At 44.5% G+C, this 20,623-nt stretch overlaps 2 protein-coding genes and 1 pseudogene across 5 annotated transcripts; 1 reads left to right on the top strand and 2 right to left on the bottom strand.

Moving 5' to 3' along the window:
* The first annotated feature begins 17 nt into the window (after positions 1 to 17).
* On the top strand, positions 18 to 4,812 carry LOC125526647 (cytochrome P450 709B2-like). Its single transcript, XM_048691298.1, has 5 exons — positions 18 to 2,741; positions 2,830 to 3,053; positions 3,136 to 3,380; positions 3,444 to 3,804; positions 3,886 to 4,812. The coding sequence occupies exons 1-5, from the start codon at positions 2,471 to 2,473 to the stop codon at positions 4,324 to 4,326; spliced, it is 1,542 nt and encodes a 513-aa protein (XP_048547255.1). The 5' UTR covers positions 18 to 2,470; the 3' UTR covers positions 4,327 to 4,812.
* Positions 4,813 to 12,920: 8,108 nt separating this feature from the next.
* Positions 12,921 to 15,234, bottom strand: LOC125526645 (annotated as a pseudogene).
* Positions 15,235 to 15,932: 698 nt separating this feature from the next.
* LOC125526646 (DNA-directed RNA polymerase III subunit RPC8-like) lies at positions 15,933 to 20,200 on the bottom strand. Of its 4 annotated transcripts, none has more exons than XM_048691295.1 (6): positions 19,849 to 20,200; positions 19,393 to 19,500; positions 18,918 to 19,171; positions 18,698 to 18,793; positions 17,923 to 18,010; positions 15,933 to 16,217 (listed from the first exon to the last, which is right to left on the bottom strand). In XM_048691295.1, the coding sequence occupies exons 3-6, from the start codon at positions 19,026 to 19,028 to the stop codon at positions 16,015 to 16,017; spliced, it is 498 nt and encodes a 165-aa protein (XP_048547252.1). In that variant the 5' UTR covers positions 19,029 to 19,171; positions 19,393 to 19,500; positions 19,849 to 20,200; the 3' UTR covers positions 15,933 to 16,014. The 4 variants fall into 4 exon arrangements, with proteins under 4 accessions (XP_048547252.1, XP_048547253.1, XP_048547251.1 ...); XM_048691296.1 differs by having other exon boundaries at positions 19,355 to 19,560; positions 19,849 to 20,199; XM_048691294.1 differs by having other exon boundaries at positions 19,355 to 19,500; positions 19,849 to 20,199.
* Positions 20,201 to 20,623: the final 423 nt, after the last annotated feature.

Raw genomic sequence — 20,623 nt, 5'->3', positions numbered from 1 at the left:
ACATGTCAGTCCACATAGTTACTTTTGAGAAGGACCTTATTTGTTTTCTTCCGGGCATGTGGAAGTTGGTCGCACTACATCCTGATCTATAAGCTCGAACGCTGATATGGCACGATGGTACGCACATGACCCTTCTGTTGCAGGCATATTACAGTTTCATATAGAGTTCTCCTGATGTCAGTGAATTCTAAGCCCAAGTCTTCGAGTCTTTGGTTGGAGAATCTGTACGGGTTTGCCATGGACTTGTCGTTCTCTTCACACCTGTTGAGGTAGAAATCGGTAGTCGGTACAGTTATAGATATGGACACGCATATGCAGAAGGTTGATATTTCATTCAGAGTAAACGAACATACTTGGAAGTGATAGGATAGTGTGGAAAAAGACCCCTGATCAACTGGAGGAGGCAACTGCGGTGTAGTGCCGTGCCGAAGCAGAGGTAGCGGCCGCGGGCGTGGTGGTGCTCGTAGACAAGAAGATGGGCATGTACGACGTCGCGGACATCTGTGTAGATGGCGACAGCGTTGGGGTAGGCCTTCTTAGTACCCATTAGGTACCTTGCGACATGGTAATTGCTGGCATTTAAAGACCGTTGCAGCATGGGACCGATGGTCATTGGCGGCACCACAACCGCCAGCTGCAGCCCCCTCCTAGTTGCCTCCTCCGTTGCTGCCATCTCTGCCATCATCTTGGCACAACAATAATAGTTCTGCACAATGAAATTGTTAGATTCCTGAGACGACACGCACTGTTTGTTTCATACTCCCTCCATCCAAAATTACTTGTCGCAGAAATGGATGCATCTAGAACTAAAATACGTCTAGATACATCCATTTCCGTGGCAAGTAATTCCGGACCGAGGGACTACATGCGTATTATGTTTGGAAATCAGCTTCGGGCCATTGCTTTTGAGCTCCTTATATCCTTGATCAATTCGCCTTTCCTATCGGTTTGGGTCTTTGGGAGGTCTTGGGTTTGACCCGACCGCGCATATTTTATTTTAGTTTTTGTTAAAAAGTTTGACTTCCGGGTGCCGCAAATTAATTGGTAACAATGTGCAAAAACAAACTGTTGAATTGGGAACAAACACTGGACCTGCCAAAAGATATGCATAGCAAGTTTCTAAGACGCTATGAGGGCCTTTTGGTATCACTTGCATTTAGAGATACTATACTAGTATATTATTTTCAGACAGTTTCGAAAACATCAAGTTTCCGTTTGGGATTCAGTTAAAAATGGTTGACTTTCGCCGAAATCCATCCGTTTTGGTGTTTTTTAAAATAAAGAAAAGATCAGGGGTGGCCGGTAAGAATCTATTTCAGCTGATTGCTCATCATTATTATGATTTGTGGATTGAGTTCCAAACATTGTTCTTTTTATTTTTATACATGGCTGTTTTTTTCACTTTAATTTAGTTTTTTGTGCTTAAATATTATTGCAATGAATGTTAGGTCGCTCCAGAAATATCATATGCCTGTCTGTTTGCAGAATTCATAGTCGCTCCAGCATGTCTCGTCCAAGATGGTGTCGGGGCTTCTGTTGGGGTTCATGTGCACTGTGCCGTACGAAGAAGTGTAAACAAGGCGGCGGATGCCCATGTCCGCCGCCGCGTTCACCACGTTTCTGGTTCCCTCCACGGCGACTGGCATGAGTTCCTACACAGAGCCCCGCGGCCGAGAACAGGCAGCTAGCATTAATTATGTATATGATAATTACGTATATATGCTGCAAAATAGCAAGTGAACTGACAACATCGTTGGACACTGGAGAGGCAACATGGAAGACACCATTGCAGCCATCGAAGGCGGCACGGAGGCTGTCGTAGTCCAGGACGTCGGCGCGGCGCAAGGATAGCCTCTCATCGGCTCCCTCCAAGGTATGCAAGTGGATGTTCTTGCGGTCCGCTTCACATGATTGATGCACGACGCCAAGCAAGTGATGGACTAGCAAAGGTAACTAGCTAGGAGGTATATATGCAAGATGCATGTGCTTAGAGGTACCTGGGTCTCTAGCGGTTCCCCTGACACGGTAGCCACGGTGGAGGAGCTCCTTCACCACCCATGACCCAATGAAGCCCCCTGCCCCCGTCACACAAACTAGCTCCTGCGTTCGCTGCTTATCAGCGCTGCTGTTATTGGCCATGGAATCGATTTCTGGCTGTAACTTGCAACACTGAGAGAGACTAAATTGATTCTCTTTCCTGCTACGTACACAAACTTTCCTTGTGGGTTGCCGTGTATTTATAATGCAATGCATGCTTATACCTGGCCTGGGTCTCTATCTAATAACTTCTTAAAAAAGTTATGGCTGTGTGCATAGCCGAGGGTATTCCTCTCTTTTCGGAAAACAAATTCTAACTATAAAAATAAGCTAGGCAAGTGGGGCCTAGTGCTATATAAATACCTAGATACATCAGCAACCGGAGAACAATCAGAAGTTAATTAAGCACATATATACTACCAAAAGTAGAGTCATGGAGCCTAACATGGGGCAAGCCCTGGCTGCCGTCCTCATACTGCTGGTGACCACGAGAGCACTATGGTATCTGCTTTGGAGGCCATATGCTGTGGCCAGGTGGTTCGGGCGGCAGGGCATCCAAGGTCCGCCTTACAGGTTCCTGGTTGGGTCCCTGCCGGAGTGCCAAACGATGCTGGTCGCCGGGAGAGCCAAGGCTCTGGACACCAGCTCCCACGACTGCATCACCACTGTGCAACCCTTCTTCCGGAAATGGGCCTCCCAGTATGGTAATGAACTAATTGAATGTCTGTACCCAGATCGTTATGGTGTGTAGTATAAAATATAATCACATGTATGTGCTGTGCAATTAATCAGGGAAAACATTCCTGTACTGGTTGGGGCCGACACCAGCCCTGTGTTGTACTGACATGGAGCTTGTGAAGCAAATGTTCAGCGACAGGACAGACGTGTTCCAAAAAGAATACTTGAATCCGAGCCTGGACTCAATTCTAGGGAACAGGGTCATATTTGCAAACGGAGACGACTGGAAGCGACGCCGCAAATTCGTCCACCCGGCTTTCAACCAGGAGACGATCAAGGTTACTACTTACTAAATTTTCTATATCAATTTTTTAGTGGATCGGAAGAGAACATTACATGCGTTTGAATGTTTGTTTTCAGTCCATGTCAGCAATAGCGTGGGAGTGCATGCAGCAGGCGATGGAACGGTGGTGCGCCCAACTGCAAGAGCAGCAGCAAGCCGAGATAGACATGAGGCATGACTCCGACGAGATAGCCATGGGTGTCATTGCGCGAGTGATGTTGGGCAAGGACCACGAGGAGGCCCGGGAGGTGATGGTCGCCGGAAGGGAGCAGATGGAGATTGCCGCATATGCGTTCGCAGATCTCCCGTTACCTGGATTCAGGTAGAAACTCAAAAGACCGTCCAGAATGAATGAATCGGTCGAATTAATATTGGTTATTTCTAGGTACCTGCCGACACGTCGCAACCGTCGGACGTGGCAGCTCGACAAGCTCGTGACAAGCAAGATCTCGCACATCCTAAAGGCACGACTTGCCAGCAGCGTCTACGAAGATGACCTGCTCGGGCAGATGCTCCAGCTGCAGGCATGCAGAAGCAGCGCCGAGACTCTGAGCACCCAGGAGATGATTGGCGAGTGCAGGACTCTATTCGCAGCAGGGTATGAAACCAACGCCAGCGTCATCACCTGGGCGATGTTCCTGCTCGCCAGCTACCCACGCTGGCAGGAGATGGTCAGGGAGGAGGTCGTACGGGAATATCCTGCTCACCAGCTACCCCCGGTTGACACCCTTGGCAAACTCAAGCTGGTATAGATCGACAAAAAAAATCTTATTGCATGCAGTGCACCGTGCATACATCTAATGAGTGCCTGCCGTGGTGACTTGCAGCTTAACATGTTACTCTTGGAGACACTGAGGCTCTATGGCCCCCTAACTTTCCTGCAGAGGAAGACCGTCTCAGACACCATCCTCGCCAACACGAAGGTGCCAAAAGGAACGATGATATCAATCCCGCTGCTGATGTTGCACCGGGACAAAGAGGTTTGGGGACCCGACGCTGACGAGTTTAACCCGATGAGGTTCCAGAGTGGCGTCTCGAGGGACACCAAGCTTTCACGCGCGCTGCTGGCCTTCTCATATGGGCCGAGGGTCTGTGCCGGGCAGAACTTCGCCATGGTCAAGGTGCAGATTGTGATAGCCACCATCCTCAGGAGTTTCTCCTTCTCTCTGTCCCCCAGTTACGTGCACAAGCCCAGCAATTTCGTCACCCTATTGCCCAGGTACGGGCTCCCTCTCTTCGTCAGGAACCTGCAGCGGCTGACTGAGTGATCTTCTGGAGCTCCCTCGATCTTGTTTGATGTGTCGTCATGTGCTACGCCTACACCATAATATTTACAGTAATGATAATCAGTGAGTGTTCGCTGGGAGGGATGACAATTGTGAACGTTTTGATGGCAATTGTAGTTGTCGTAAGGATGGCAAAGATGGCAATTCTAGCTTGCAAGCACGACAATTTTCTGGTGAAAAACAGAACTGCAGCGGAGGTTCCATGTTCTGACCAGCACAAATGCCACCAAAATTGTTCGCAAATGCCATCTTTCCCAGCGAATGTTCGCTGGCTATTGGGGTCCAATATTATGTACTCCCTCCGTCTCATAATATAATAGTTAATAAGCTCGGCCACTTTGGCATACACTTGTAACGTATGGTTATGTTGCTATATATATTGTTGTTCTTCCGAGCTAGCTACATACTCTGTATATGAACTTGTATGATGTGATATGTATGCAATTTGAAACCTTTTTTTAAGCACCGGACCGTACAACAACTGTTACAATGAGTGGAGCAGAAAGAACCACTCCTGCAGACAAACAACATGTTTGTCTCTGATCTTGAACTAAGCAGAATAAAATCCTCTTTAAGAGCATATCTCCAGTTATGAATGGAACGACTTGATTATACTTGTGAATGCAATTTGAAACTTTGTGGCATGTACTTGTGATGTATGCATGGTTATATAGCGCGTTATCCTTGAATGGTACTACATGTATGATTACAACTCACTACAAAAACCTCAACCATATACAGTTTGGATAATTTAAACGAATACCCAAACATACGTGATAACTATGGGTGCATAACACATTAGCACCAACGTTGTCATAGAGTAACACCAGAAGATGACCCTATGAGATGTGGAGATCCTCAATAAGGACTGAAACCATATCAGTTCCACAGTCCCATGGTGCCGATTCTCAGTCCACATCCAAGAAAGTGGAGTGTAGGGTGAGGGAAGATGAAAGATGTAACGCGTGAGTAGCTGTGAATAGAATAACGCCAACGGTGTGCTTTATGTACCGCGTGGACCACCCCATGGGAGCGGTGAAGGCTCCCAGCATTGGTGGAAAAAAAAAACCCACAACCCCTTGGGTTATCTTGCGCTTGGAAACGTGGCCAATGAGCACTCCGAGGAGATTGAAGATACCCCCAAACTTTGTTAACCCAAAACGGAAGGTCAAGTAGTGGAGACAACAAACCCATGATCTCAAAGAGCAGCCCCAAGGCATATATGACATGCACGAGGTACTTGTTTAAGGCCTTAGATTTTTTTCCCAGAGGAGTTTAAGGCCTTAGATGGCTTTGAAAAAGCGACAAAGATGTTCAGGACAAAGATCCTCAAATCTAAGAAGCTGCCATGTAAACACTAATTCCTCTAAAAATCCATGTATAAATTTATATTGCACATTATGTTAACGAAGGTTCCATCCCTGAGTTACCTCCAGGGACAAAAGAAGGTGAATTATCTTCATAACTAAACCGGAACGCTCAATCCTAAACAACCATTCAAAATCAATGTGATTAACACCCTTCTTTCTTTTGAGCATATATTAACACCCTTCTGTGAGGGAACAAAGCTACCATCTTTACTCTTAACGAGGAGAAGGATTTGAAGTTTTGAACAAAGATGAAAAGTCAAGTCAAGCGGAAGCAGAATGGGTCGTGGGGGGGGGGGGGGGGGGGGGGGGGGGGGGGGGGGGGGGGGGGGGGGGGGGGGCTGTCATGCAATAATTGACGAGCAACTTTTTTTTGTGTGGAGTAGGTGCCATATCAACTGGCAGCTTGTGGTTGGAAACCGATGTCCATGGATGGCGACCATCGTTAGAAGTTTCGCCTCCGGTTCTTGACAGGCCTGATGGTTGTTGTTGGGAGCCGAAGTGGATGGCAACATGGTTTCACCTCCCATGTGGTATTTGAGCCGGTGTTGTTTGCGCCGAGATTGAACAAAAAAAAAATCATGTTTTAATTCACTTGTCCCAGTAATACACACTAATATACTGTGATTGTGTTGTCCCACTGATTCAATTTGTATATTAAGTTACACATTAGAATAGAATCTGCTGATGGCCAGATTCCCTGCACTAGTAGAAAAAGGGTCAAACGTGAAGCACATTAGTGCCGGTTTGATTTTGGCCCGGTACTAATGATACCATTAGTGCCGGTTCGAACGGATTTGCATTAATGCCGGTTCGTGTTGAACCTTTAGTACCGGTTCGTGGCACGAACCGGTACTAAAGGGGTGGTGGCAGGCTGGCGTCAGGCCGAGGCCCCACGATCACCTTTAGTACCGGTTCGTGCCATAAACCGGTACTAAAGGGGTCTGACCTACTAGTACCGGTTTGTGACACAAACCGGCATTATAGGGCAATTTTCAAACTCTACCCCCCCGGGCAATTTTCAAACTCTACCCCCCCTGTTGCCATTTCAGTTCTGAAAAAATCAAAAGAAAATGATAAAAACTTCAAAAAATAAAATCCTTCGAGAGGTAGTTATATTACTACATCTACTAATTAGGAAAATTTGAAAACTACAATTTGGACATGTTTTGCAAAAAGTGTAAGGAAAATGTAAAACGGCTATAACTTTTGCATACGATCTCGGAAAAAAAACGTATAATATATCAAAAAATTCAGCACGAAAATCCGCATCCGATGGAGACGGCCGATGGCCTGTTTGGAATTTTTTAGAATCCTCAAATTCTAAAAGGAAAAAAGATATGGTCAAATTTCAGTTTTTTTTAAAAAAAAATTGGTTAAATCTGGTCAAACTCCTTATTCAAGAAGTATTAATGTTACTACATAATTATTCAAGAATATTAGTAGTACTTGGAAAATTGAAAACAATTGTCAGAAAAATTGTTTGAATCCATAAAAAATGAAAGGGAAAATCGCTTGAAGAGGTTCATCGATAGATACATGCTAATATATTAAAAAAATGTGCACTTAGTAATATATTAATATATTAAAAAAATGTTCTATGCGTATTCTGATGACTCGAAACACAACATAGAATATATTTTAACCAATTTAAGCTAAAGAACAAAAGACTAGGTTTCAAGAAGCGACGGGTCAGGTTTGAACATGAAACGACCATTGCTTTTTCTATTGGTCAAATTGCATGCAACATACACCAATACATGAAACCATATCAAATTTTGACTTTTTCCAGAGTCAGTTTGTTATATTTAAGTCATTCAATGCAATTAATGAATACAATTCAATTTTAAATTGCAGGTGCACGAAAAAGTTTACAAAATTTGTTTGAAAAATCATATTTTTGTTAGCAAGTCTATGTTTAGGCCTATGCAATAAAAGGAAAGAAATTCTAAACATGATGGTGCTAAGACACGATCCCAAGCATGGAGTATACCCTTTTAATTCTGAAAAATGCAAACTAAGTCTGAAAGTCATGAAATTGGGCATGGTACCCACACATGACACCCAAAACTTGTGGTAAAAACTTGAGAAGGTTTTATAAAAATTGTAACATGCGCTGCTTTGAAACTGGATCATCTCACGAAAGAATCTAGGTTTCAAGAGGCAACAACCAGGTTTGAAGGCGAAGTGACCACTGCTTCATCCATTGTCCTTGAATTGTTTTCTACACTAAACATACACAATTACATGATACATGTCAAAATTTGGCCTTTTGGGGGTCCTTTGCTATATTTAACTCCTTTAGTACGTTTCTAGGCATTTAATGCATACAATTCATTTTTGAACTACATGTGCATGAAAAATCATATTTGTGTTAATGAGTCTATGCGCTCATATAATTCAAGTTGTGTTACAGGAAAAAATGGTTTGACAAAACATATTTGTGTTAACCATTTTTTGATAGGTTGCAAATAGGAGTTTGGATTATCCATATCAAACAATTGATCTTTTGCAAATTGTTTATGGGAACACAAAATTAATCTTTCTTCAAAATTTGCAACGTTTGTGTACTTTTGAGAAATATTCATACATTTTAATAAACATAATTGTACATCAAAAGAAAATAATATATTGGAAAAATTGTTGGTCTATTACAACATTTATTCAAATATGTGCCAAAAATAATGTTCCAATCTAAATGGAAAGTACGCACACATGCTTTTCCAGTTTGTTGTTCACCTCGTGTGCAACAATACTTACATGAAAAATTTGTTGTGATATATATGATAATTCTTTTTTCCAAGTTACTCCACAAGGATGCCTTATCGGGTTATTTGAATAACTGAAAAAAATGAATTCTGGGTCGGCCTCACTATCAACAGTGGCCCGCTATAGTTTCCAGCCGAATTGGCAATCCAGTGTGAGGTCAAAACTGCGCTCTGATTGGTTGAACTAAGCATCCCACGGATCGCAGATGTGAACCGTCCTTCCACCTGAGATCCAACGGCAAGGAAAGCTCCCCCTCTTTCTATGCTTCCTCACACCCACGCATGAGACGCCCTCTTCTCTTCCACCGTGAGGAAGTGGATCTCGGTCGGCCTCCTCCAGATCCTCCCCCCTCCATGGCACTCTCCCCCTTCATGGCACTCTCCCTATCCATGGGTCCGTGATGGCGAGGTCGCGGCGGCTACTAACCCGGCGGTTGGGGGGTGCAGAGGGGATGATGGCCAGGGGTGGCAAGGTTGGTAGAGCTGCGGCCATGGATAGGGAGAGTGCCATGAAGGGGGAGAGTGCCATGGAGGGGGGAGGATCTGGAGGAGGCCGACCGAGATCCACTTCCTCACGGTGGAAGAGAAGAGGGCGTCCCATGCGTGGGCGTGAGGAAGCATAGAAAGAGGGGGAGCTTTCCTTGCCGTTGGATCTCAGGTGGAAGGATGGTTCACATCTGCGATCCGTGGGATGCTTAGTTCAACCAATCAGAGCGCAGTTTTGACCTCACACTGGATTGCCAATTCGGCTGGAAACTATAGCGGGCCACTGTTGATAGTGAGGCCGACCCAGAATTCATTTTTTTCAGTTATTCAAATAACCCGATAAGGCATCCTTGTGGAGTAACTTGGAAAAAAGAATTATCATATATATCACAACAAATTTTTCATGTAAGTATTGTTGCACACGAGGTGAACAACAAACTGGAAAAGCATGTGTGCGTACTTTCCATTTAGATTGGAACATTATTTTTGGCACATATTTGAATAAATGTTGTAATAGACCAACAATTTTTCCAATATATTATTTTCTTTTGATGTACAATTATGTTTATTAAAATGTATGAATATTTCTCAAAAGTACACAAACGTTGCAAATTTTGAAGAAAGATTAATTTTGTGTTCCCATAAACAATTTGCAAAAGATCAATTGTTTGATATGGATAATCCAAACTCCTATTTGCAACCTATCAAAAAATGGTTAACACAAATATGTTTTGTCAAACCATTTTTTCCTGTAACACAACTTGAATTATATGAGCGCATAGACTCATTAACACAAATATGATTTTTCATGCACATGTAGTTCAAAAATGAATTGTATGCATTAAATGCCTAGAAACGTACTAAAGGAGTTAAATATAGCAAAGGACCCCCAAAAGGCCAAATTTTGACATGTATCATGTAATTGTGTATGTTTAGTGTAGAAAACAATTCAAGGACAATGGATGAAGCAGTGTGTTGCCTCTTGAAACCTAGATTCTTTCGTGAGATGATCCAGTTTCAAAGCAGCGCATGTTACAATTTTTATAAAACCTTCTCAAGTTTTTACCACAAGTTTTGGGTGTCATGTGTGGGTACCATGCCCAATTTCATGACTTTCAGACTTAGTTTGCATTTTTCAGAATTAAAAGGGTATACTCCATGCTCGGGATCGTGTCTTAGCACCATCATGTTTAGAATTTCTTTCCTTTTATTGCATAGGCCTAAACATAGACTTGCTAACAAAAATATGATTTTTCAAACAAATTTTGTAAACTTTTTCGTGCACCTGCAATTTAAAATTGAATTGTATTCATTAATTGCATTGAATGACTTAAATATAACAAACTGACTCTGGAAAAATTCAAAATTTGATATGGTTTCATGTATTGGTGTATGTTGCATGCAATTTGACCAATAGAAAAAGCAATGGTCGTTTCATGTTCAAACCTGACCCGTCGCTTCTTGAAACCTAGTCTTTTGTTCTTTAGCTTAAATTGGTTAAAATATATTCTATGTTGTGTTTCGAGTCATCAGAATACGCATAGAACATTTTTTTAATATATTAATATATTACTAAGTGCACATTTTTTTAATATATTAGCATGTATCTATCGATGAACCTCTTCAAGCGATTTTCCCTTTCATTTTTTATGGATTCAAACAATTTTTCTGACAATTGTTTTCAATTTTCCAAGTACTACTAATATTCTTGAATAATTATGTAGTAACATTAATACTTCTTGAATAAGGAGTTTGACCAGATTTAACCAATTTTTTTCAAAAAAAACTGAAATTTGACCATATCTTTTTTCCTTTTAGAATTTGAGGATTCTAAAAAATTCCAAACAGGCCATCGGCCGTCTCCATCGGATGCGGATTTTCGTGCTGAATTTTTTGATATATTATACGTTTTTTTTTCCGAGATCGTATGCAAAAGTTATAGCCGTTTTACATTTTCCTTACACTTTTTGCAAAACATGTCCAAATTGTAGTTTTCAAATTTTCCTAATTAGTAGATGTAGTAATATAACTACCTCTCGAAGGATTTTATTTTTTGAAGTTTTTATCATTTTCTTTTGATTTTTTCAGAACTGAAATGGCAACAGGGGGGGTAGAGTTTGAAAATTGCCCTATATGCCGGTTTGTGTCACAAACCGGTACTGTAGTCAGACCCCTTTAGTACCGGTTTATGGCACGAACCGGTACTAAAGGTGATCGTGGGGCCTCGGCCTGACGCCAGCCTGCCACCACCCCTTTAGTACCGGTTCGTGCCACGAACCGGTACTAAAGGTTCAACACGAACCGCATTAATGCAAATCCGTTCGAACCGCACTAATGGTATCATTAGTACCGGGCCAAAATCAAACCGGCACTAAGTGCTTCACGTTTGACCCTTTTTCTACTAGTGCAGGGAATCTGGCCATCAGCAGATTCTATTCTAATGTGTAACTTAATATACAAATTGAATCAGTGGGACAACACAATCACAGTATATTAGTGTGTATTACTGGGACAAGTGAATTAAAACATGATTTTTTTTTTGTTCAATCTCGGCGCAAACAACACCGGCTCAAATACCACATGGGAGGTGAAACCATGTTGCCATCCACTTCGGCTCCCAACAACAACCATCAGGCCTGTCAAGAACCGGAGGCGAAACTTCTAACGATGGTCGCCCATCCATGGACATCGGTTTCCAACCACAAGCTGCCAGTTGATATGGCACCTACTCCACACAAAAAAAAGTTGCTCGTCAATTATTGCATGACAGCCCACGACCCATTCTGCTTCCGCTTGACTTGACTTTTCATCTTTGTTCAAAACTTCAAATCCTTCTCCTCGTTAAGAGTAAAGATGGTAGCTTTGTTCCCTCACAGAAGGGTGTTAATATATGCTCAAAAGAAAGAAGGGTGTTAATCACATTGATTTTGAATGGTTGTTTAGGATTGAGCGTTCCGGTTTAGTTATGAAGATAATTCACCTTCTTTTGTCCCTGGAGGTAACTCAGGGATGGAACCTTCGTTAACATAATGTGCAATATAAATTTATACATGGATTTTTAGAGGAATTAGTGTTTACATGGCAGCTTCTTAGATTTGAGGATCTTTGTCCTGAACATCTTTGTCGCTTTTTCAAAGCCATCTAAGGCCTTAAACTCCTCTGGGAAAAAAATCTAAGGCCTTAAACAAGTACCTCGTGCATGTCATATATGCCTTGGGGCTGCTCTTTGAGATCATGGGTTTGTTGTCTCCACTACTTGACCTTCCGTTTTGGGTTAACAAAGTTTGGGGGTATCTTCAATCTCCTCGGAGTGCTCATTGGCCACGTTTCCAAGCGCAAGATAACCCAAGGGGTTGTGGGTTTTTTTTTTCCACCAATGCTGGGAGCCTTCACCGCTCCCATGGGGTGGTCCACGCGGTACATAAAGCACACCGTTGGCGTTATTCTATTCACAGCTACTCACGCGTTACATCTTTCATCTTCCCTCACCCTACACTCCACTTTCTTGGATGTGGACTGAGAATCGGCACCATGGGACTGTGGAACTGATATGGTTTCAGTCCTTATTGAGGATCTCCACATCTCATAGGGTCATCTTCTGGTGTTACTCTATGACAACGTTGGTGCTAATGTGTTATGCACCCATAGTTATCACGTATGTTTGGGTATTCGTTTAAATTATCCAAACTGTATATGGTTGAGGTTTTTGTAGTGAGTTGTAATCATACATGTAGTACCATTCAAGGATAACGCGCTATATAACCATGCATACATCACAAGTACATGCCACAAAGTTTCAAATTGCATTCACAAGTATAATCAAGTCGTTCCATTCATAACTGGAGATATGCTCTTAAAGAGGATTTTATTCTGCTTAGTTCAAGATCAGAGACAAACATGTTGTTTGTCTGCAGGAGTGGTTCTTTCTGCTCCACTCATTGTAACAGTTGTTGTACGGTCCGGTGCTTAAAAAAAGGTTTCAAATTGCATACATATCACATCATACAAGTTCATATACAGAGTATGTAGCTAGCTCGGAAGAACAACAATATATATAGCAACATAACCATACGTTACAAGTGTATGCCAAAGTGGCCGAGCTTATTAACTATTATATTATGAGACGGAGGGAGTACATAATATTGGACCCCAATAGCCAGCGAACATTCGCTGGGAAAGATGGCATTTGCGAACAATTTTGGTGGCATTTGTGCTGGTCAGAACATGGAACCTCCGCTGCAGTTCTGTTTTTCACCAGAAAATTGTCGTGCTTGCAAGCTAGAATTGCCATCTTTGCCATCCTTACGACAACTACAATTGCCATCAAAACGTTCACAATTGTCATCCCTCCCAGCGAACACTCACTGATTATCATTACTGTAAATATTATGGTGTAGGCGTAGCACATGACGACACATCAAACAAGATCGAGGGAGCTCCAGAAGATCACTCAGTCAGCCGCTGCAGGTTCCTGACGAAGAGAGGGAGCCCGTACCTGGGCAATAGGGTGACGAAATTGCTGGGCTTGTGCACGTAACTGGGGGACAGAGAGAAGGAGAAACTCCTGAGGATGGTGGCTATCACAATCTGCACCTTGACCATGGCGAAGTTCTGCCCGGCACAGACCCTCGGCCCATATGAGAAGGCCAGCAGCGCGCGTGAAAGCTTGGTGTCCCTCGAGACGCCACTCTGGAACCTCATCGGGTTAAACTCGTCAGCGTCGGGTCCCCAAACCTCTTTGTCCCGGTGCAACATCAGCAGCGGGATTGATATCATCGTTCCTTTTGGCACCTTCGTGTTGGCGAGGATGGTGTCTGAGACGGTCTTCCTCTGCAGGAAAGTTAGGGGGCCATAGAGCCTCAGTGTCTCCAAGAGTAACATGTTAAGCTGCAAGTCACCACGGCAGGCACTCATTAGATGTATGCACGGTGCACTGCATGCAATAAGATTTTTTTTGTCGATCTATACCAGCTTGAGTTTGCCAAGGGTGTCAACCGGGGGTAGCTGGTGAGCAGGATATTCCCGTACGACTCCTCCCTGACCATCTCCTGCCAGCGTGGGTAGCTGGCGAGCAGGAACATCGCCCAGGTGATGACGCTGGCGTTGGTTTCATACCCTGCTGCGAATAGAGTCCTGCACTCGCCAATCATCTCCTGGGTGCTCAGAGTCTCGGCGCTGCTTCTGCATGCCTGCAGCTGGAGCATCTGCCCGAGCAGGTCATCTTCGTAGACGCTGCGCAAGTCGTGCCTTTAGGATGTGCGAGATCTTGCTTGTCACGAGCTTGTCGAGCTGCCACGTCCGACGGTTGCGACGTGTCGGCAGGTACCTAGAAATAACCAATATTAATTCGACCGATTCATTCATTCTGGACGGTCTTTTGAGTTTCTACCTGAATCCAGGTAACGGGAGATCTGCGAACGCATATGCGGCAATCTCCATCTGCTCCCTTCCGGCGACCATCACCTCCCGGGCCTCCTCGTGGTCCTTGCCCAACATCACTCGCGCAATGACACCCATGGCTATCTCGTCGGAGTCATGCCTCATGTCTATCTCGGCTTGCTGCTGCTCTTGCAGTTGGGCGCACCACCGTTCCATCGCCTGCTGCATGCACTCCCACGCTATTGCTGACATGGACTGAAAACATTCAAGCATAATGTTCTCTTCCGCACTGTAATGTTATTAACCTTGATCGTCTCCTGGTTGAAAGCCGGGTGGACGAATTTGCGGCGTCGCTTCCAGTCGTCTCCGTTTGCAAATATGACCCTGTTCCCTAGAATTGAGTCCAGGCTCGGATTCAAGTATTCTTTTTGGAACACGTCTGTCCTGTCGCTGAACATTTGCTTCACAAGCTCCATGTCAGTACAACACAGGGCTGGTGTCGGCCCCAACCAGTACAGGAATGTTTTCCCTGATTAATTGCACAGCACATACATGTGATTATATTTTATACTACACACCATAACGATCTGGGTACAGACATTCAATTAGTTCATTACCATACTGGGAGGCCCATTTCCGGAAGAAGGGTTGCACAGTGGTGATGCAGTCGTGGGAGCTGGTGTCCAGAGCCTTGGCTCTCCCGGCGACCAGCATCGTTTGGCACTCCGGCAGGGACCCAACCAGGAACCTGTAAGGCGGACCTTGGATGCCCTGCCGCCCGAACCACCTGGCCACAGCATATGGCCTCCAAAGCAGATACCATAGTGCTCTCGTGGTCACCAGCAGTATGAGGACGGCAGCCAGGGCTTGCCCCATGTTAGGCTCCATGACTCTACTTTTGGTAGTATATATGTGCTTAATTAACTTCTGATTGTTCTCCGGTTGCTGATGTATCTAGGTATTTATATAGCACTAGGCCCCACTTGCCTAGCTTATTTTTATAGTTAGAATTTGTTTTCCGAAAAGAGAGGAATACCCTCGGCTATGCACACAGCCATAACTTTTTTAAGAAGTTATTAGATAGAGACCCAGGCCAGGTATAAGCATGCATTGCATTATAAATACACGGCAACCCACAAGGAAAGTTTGTGTACGTAGCAGGAAAGAGAATCAATTTAGTCTCTCTCAGTGTTGCAAGTTACAGCCAGAAATCGATTCCATGGCCAATAACAGCAGCGCTGATAAGCAGCGAACGCAGGAGCTAGTTTGTGTGACGGGGGCAGGGGGCTTCATTGGGTCATGGGTGGTGAAGGAGCTCCTCCACCGTGGCTACCGTGTCAGGGGAACCGCTAGAGACCCAGGTACCTCTAAGCACATGCATCTTGCATATATACCTCCTAGCTAGTTACCTTTGCTAGTCCATCACTTGCTTGGCGTCGTGCATCAATCATGTGAAGCGGACCGCAAGAACATCCACTTGCATACCTTGGAGGGAGCCGATGAGAGGCTATCCTTGCGCCGCGCCGACGTCCTGGACTACGACAGCCTCCGTGCCGCCTTCGATGGCTGCAATGGTGTCTTCCATGTTGCCTCTCCAGTGTCCAACGATGTTGTCAGTTCACTTGCTATTTTGCAGCATATATACGTAATTATCATATACATAATTAATGCTAGCTGCCTGTTCTCGGCCGCGGGGCTCTGTGTAGGAACTCATGCCAGTCGCCGTGGAGGGAACCAGAAACGTGGTGAACGCGGCGGCGGACATGGGCATCCGCCGCCTTGTTTACACTTCTTCGTACGGCACAGTGCACATGAACCCCAACAGAAGCCCCGACACCATCTTGGACGAGACATGCTGGAGCGACTATGAATTCTGCAAACAGACAGGCATATGATATTTCTGGAGCGACCTAACATTCATTGCAATAATATTTAAGCACAAAAAACTAAATTAAAGTGAAAAAAACAGCCATGTATAAAAATAAAAAGAACAATGTTTGGAACTCAATCCACAAATCATAATAATGATGAGCAATCAGCTGAAATAGATTCTTACCGGCCACCCCTGATCTTTTCTTTATTTTAAAAAACACCAAAACGGATGGATTTCGGCGAAAGTCAACCATTTTTAACTGAATCCCAAACGGAAACTTGATGTTTTCGAAACTGTCTGAAAATAATATACTAGTATAGTATCTCTAAATGCAAGTGATACCAAAAGGCCCTCATAGCGTCTTAGAAACTTGCTATGCATATCTTTTGGCAGGTCCAGTGTTTGTTCCCAATTCAACAGTTTGTTTTTGCACATTGTTACCAATTAATTTGCGGCACCCGGAAGTCAAACTTTTTAACAAAAACTAAAATAAAATATGCGCGGTCGGGTCAAACCCAAGACCTCCCAAAGACCCAAACCGATAGGAAAGGCGAATTGATCAAGGATATAAGGAGCTCAAAAGCAATGGCCCGAAGCTGATTTCCAAACATAATACGCATGTAGTCCCTCGGTCCGGAATTACTTGCCACGGAAATGGATGTATCTAGACGTATTTTAGTTCTAGATGCATCCATTTCTGCGACAAGTAATTTTGGATGGAGGGAGTATGAAACAAACAGTGCGTGTCGTCTCAGGAATCTAACAATTTCATTGTGCAGAACTATTATTGTTGTGCCAAGATGATGGCAGAGATGGCAGCAACGGAGGAGGCAACTAGGAGGGGGCTGCAGCTGGCGGTTGTGGTGCCGCCAATGACCATCGGTCCCATGCTGCAACGGTCTTTAAATGCCAGCAATTACCATGTCGCAAGGTACCTAATGGGTACTAAGAAGGCCTACCCCAACGCTGTCGCCATCTACACAGATGTCCGCGACGTCGTACATGCCCATCTTCTTGTCTACGAGCACCACCACGCCCGCGGCCGCTACCTCTGCTTCGGCACGGCACTACACCGCAGTTGCCTCCTCCAGTTGATCAGGGGTCTTTTTCCACACTATCCTATCACTTCCAAGTATGTTCGTTTACTCTGAATGAAATATCAACCTTCTGCATATGCGTGTCCATATCTATAACTGTACCGACTACCGATTTCTACCTCAACAGGTGTGAAGAGAACGACAAGTCCATGGCAAACCCGTACAGATTCTCCAACCAAAGACTCGAAGACTTGGGCTTAGAATTCACTGACATCAGGAGAACTCTATATGAAACTGTAATATGCCTGCAACAGAAGGGTCATGTGCGTACCATCGTGCCATATCAGCGTTCGAGCTTATAGATCAGGATGTAGTGCGACCAACTTCCACATGCCCGGAAGAAAACAAATAAGGTCCTTCTCAAAAGTAACTATGTGGACTGACATGTAGGGGGGGGGGGGGGGGGAGGTGCAGAATCAGATATGCTTTTTTTTTTTGCATCAGAATGGATATATCATGATGAAATTATGAAAAGTTTGCCAGCAGTGCAATATGTTATGAAAATTGAAGACACGATACAATAAGTACGCATGAATTCAAGCAAGGGATTACAGAAGGTTGAAAATCAATTAGCAAACAAAAAGCCAACGAGAAAATAACAAAGTCACCTTGTAAACCCTCCTCATCATATCCACTGATTTTCCCAACAATAACCTCCCCAAGAAAGGGCCTGAACATCAATAACCTAAAGAAAACCTGTCCAAAATGAGGAAAATGAAGGGAATCTAAGCATGATTTATAAAATGTATAAAGCCTCGGATTACAAGATCATAAAGTTTGTGCTAACAGCGACATGAGAAGTGCAACCATGGTACAAATTTCACATACTATTTACAGTGAGTCGTTCAAAAGAAGTAGCACACCGGCTAGGAAACAACAAGACTACCGACTTGAGCCAGAGAAATAATCAGCATTAACTAACAGCAAGGCAAACTGGATCTTGGCACCAAGTAGTCGGCTAAATAAGTAAAAATTGAGGGGAACTACTGCTATTCAAAGTTGTAGTTGTTTAAAACTAATATTAAACAGTTTAGTGTCTAAGAGACAAACTACCCAGGTGACAAACTTACCATATCAATCCCAAAACTTTTAGTTCTATGCAAGCACATCAATCATATGCTAGGCACTACTAAGAAGGCTCTGGGGTTACATGCAACAGTGAGAAACTGCACAGGAAAGAACTTAAACATACTGGAACTTCAGGTATCCAACTCAACTGCACAAACAGAAGGGCGTGGAAAAGCAATGTAGTCACCCTTTTAGGCATTGATCTTGACAGAGCTTACAGAGCATATACTAAACAACATACAGAATTAGCAAGTAGTAACATCTCCCATTCTTTAATAAACATAAATGGATGACAAAAATGATAGCACAAATTACTTTATACGTCGAGCAGCTCTCTCCTGGAAAGATGAATCCGCCTTCAACGGAAAGGATGTCATAGACGGACACGCAGAGCCCGAGATTTGCAACCACCTCAGTGCAATTCCAAACATAGATTTAGAAATACATTTAAGAACCATTGGGTGGTAAAGAATTCTGGTATTGTGAACAAAATCTTGGCATGTAGTGATGATTATGTGACCCAAGTTCACACTACCTTATCCAGGAAGAGCCTCTCGAGCTCGGCCTTGATGGCGTCGACAAGAGGGCGATTCAGCAAGTGCGGAGGCATCGGCAGGTTGTGCTCAATCTGGCTCAGAACGAACATCCTTCACGTACAGTAGCATCCGAACTGATTAAGAGACTACTGGGGGAATTGATGCTTTCGCCAAAAGGAGACCCATATTCCCTTAAGTTGTGCGCATTTGCTCTCTTTTCTAAAAATGCTTGCCCACTTCTTTGATGGCTTATCTGAAGTTAGTTTGAATGAAATGAAATCACTGAAACTGTTTGTTTATTTCTGTGATATCTGGTCAGAAAGAAACAATTTGGGGCAGGGCAGATAGTACTTGTGTAATATTTTGAATCATAAACTCTGCAAACACACACAACAATAACTAGTCCTCTACTGTATAGTATACACTCTCTACTCACTAGTGGCTCTCAACTCTATTGAGCCGAAGTTCACAGACCAGTCATTTCCCTGGTCAGTTAGCAGTATGGGACTGAAAATTTCCAGTGCAGTTCATCTCATCCGAATCGCCGGGCGCCTCCTCCTGCTCTGCCGCTCGTCGCCGGCACTGTAGGAATGGCCAGTGGCGTTGTCAGGATTGAAGCAAACCCCGGGCCAAATTTATTTTCTGTCAACATTGAAAAACTTTGGCACTTATGACACCCCAGAAATGCCCCATGGGAAATAAAGCCCAGTTGCTCAATAAATCTAGAATTTAATCTCAATGCTTAACAATCTAACAAAAGAGATAAAACATGACAAAGCTACAAATCATCTATGGTGACAATCAGACAATGCATACACCAATTTCTATTTCTGCAAAATGAATCAATTCGAGTTCCAGTCCAACATTTAAATCATCTATTCACTGTGACAATCAGAGAATTCATACACCAATTCAACAAGACCAAATTACCAGCGAGACTAAGGGCGCGGCGGCGGCAGTAGCCAGCGGCAGGTCACACAGAGCCGGCGGCGGCAGAATCACGGGCCCGGGGCGCAGCGGAAGAGTCCTTCGTCGCCTCGTCGGCTGCTCTGCTCGTCGCCGCCGCGGGGGAAGGCCGGCTGGCCGGAGCCAGCAGGGGCGCACGGCGCAACGCAGAAGCAGTGCAGCACGGCCAGGATGCAAGGGGCACGGCCACTGAGCGCGGGGGGGAGGCCGGGAACGGGGAGGCGGCGCCGGAGTGCGTGCGTGCGTTCAGCCTCCGTGCGTTAGGTTTTTCTTTTTCTTTTTTTGATTGAGGGAAGCGTGCGTCGTAGAGCTCGTGGCGTTTGGGCTGGGATACGTTGTGTGTGTTTGGGCTGGGAACTGGGCCTTGGCTGCGCTAAAATAATCCTACGCCCTGGGCCTAGTGGCCCTGGGTGCCTGGCACCCTGCTTCGCCTTGGGAATGGCCAGCCGCCAATTCTCATTCTCAAAAAAAAACATGATGCGAGGGTTTCTCGTCCTCCGACGGCGATCCCATCGCCGTTGTGAGTTTTTTCCCCGGCTGCCGGTCCTCCTCCTGCTAGCGCACACCTCCCTGGTCTGCTGCTGGGAGTTTAGGATCTTAGCCTTCTTTTTTCCACGCGGGGGTCTACTTGGCCTAACCCTAGATGGCGACTCCGGAAGGATCCTCATCGACGACCGGCTGGACCAGAAGGAACTTGGAGGAGATGCTGCAGGACCTCGATCTGAAGGACGAGGAGTTG

Source organism: Triticum urartu, unplaced genomic scaffold (genome assembly GCF_003073215.2).
Source record: "Triticum urartu cultivar G1812 unplaced genomic scaffold, Tu2.1 TuUngrouped_contig_1223, whole genome shotgun sequence".
Taxonomy (NCBI): Eukaryota; Viridiplantae; Streptophyta; class Magnoliopsida; order Poales; family Poaceae; genus Triticum; species Triticum urartu.
The sequence above is the reverse complement of the archived record's forward strand: the minus strand, read 5'-3'. Positions and strand labels throughout refer to the sequence as shown.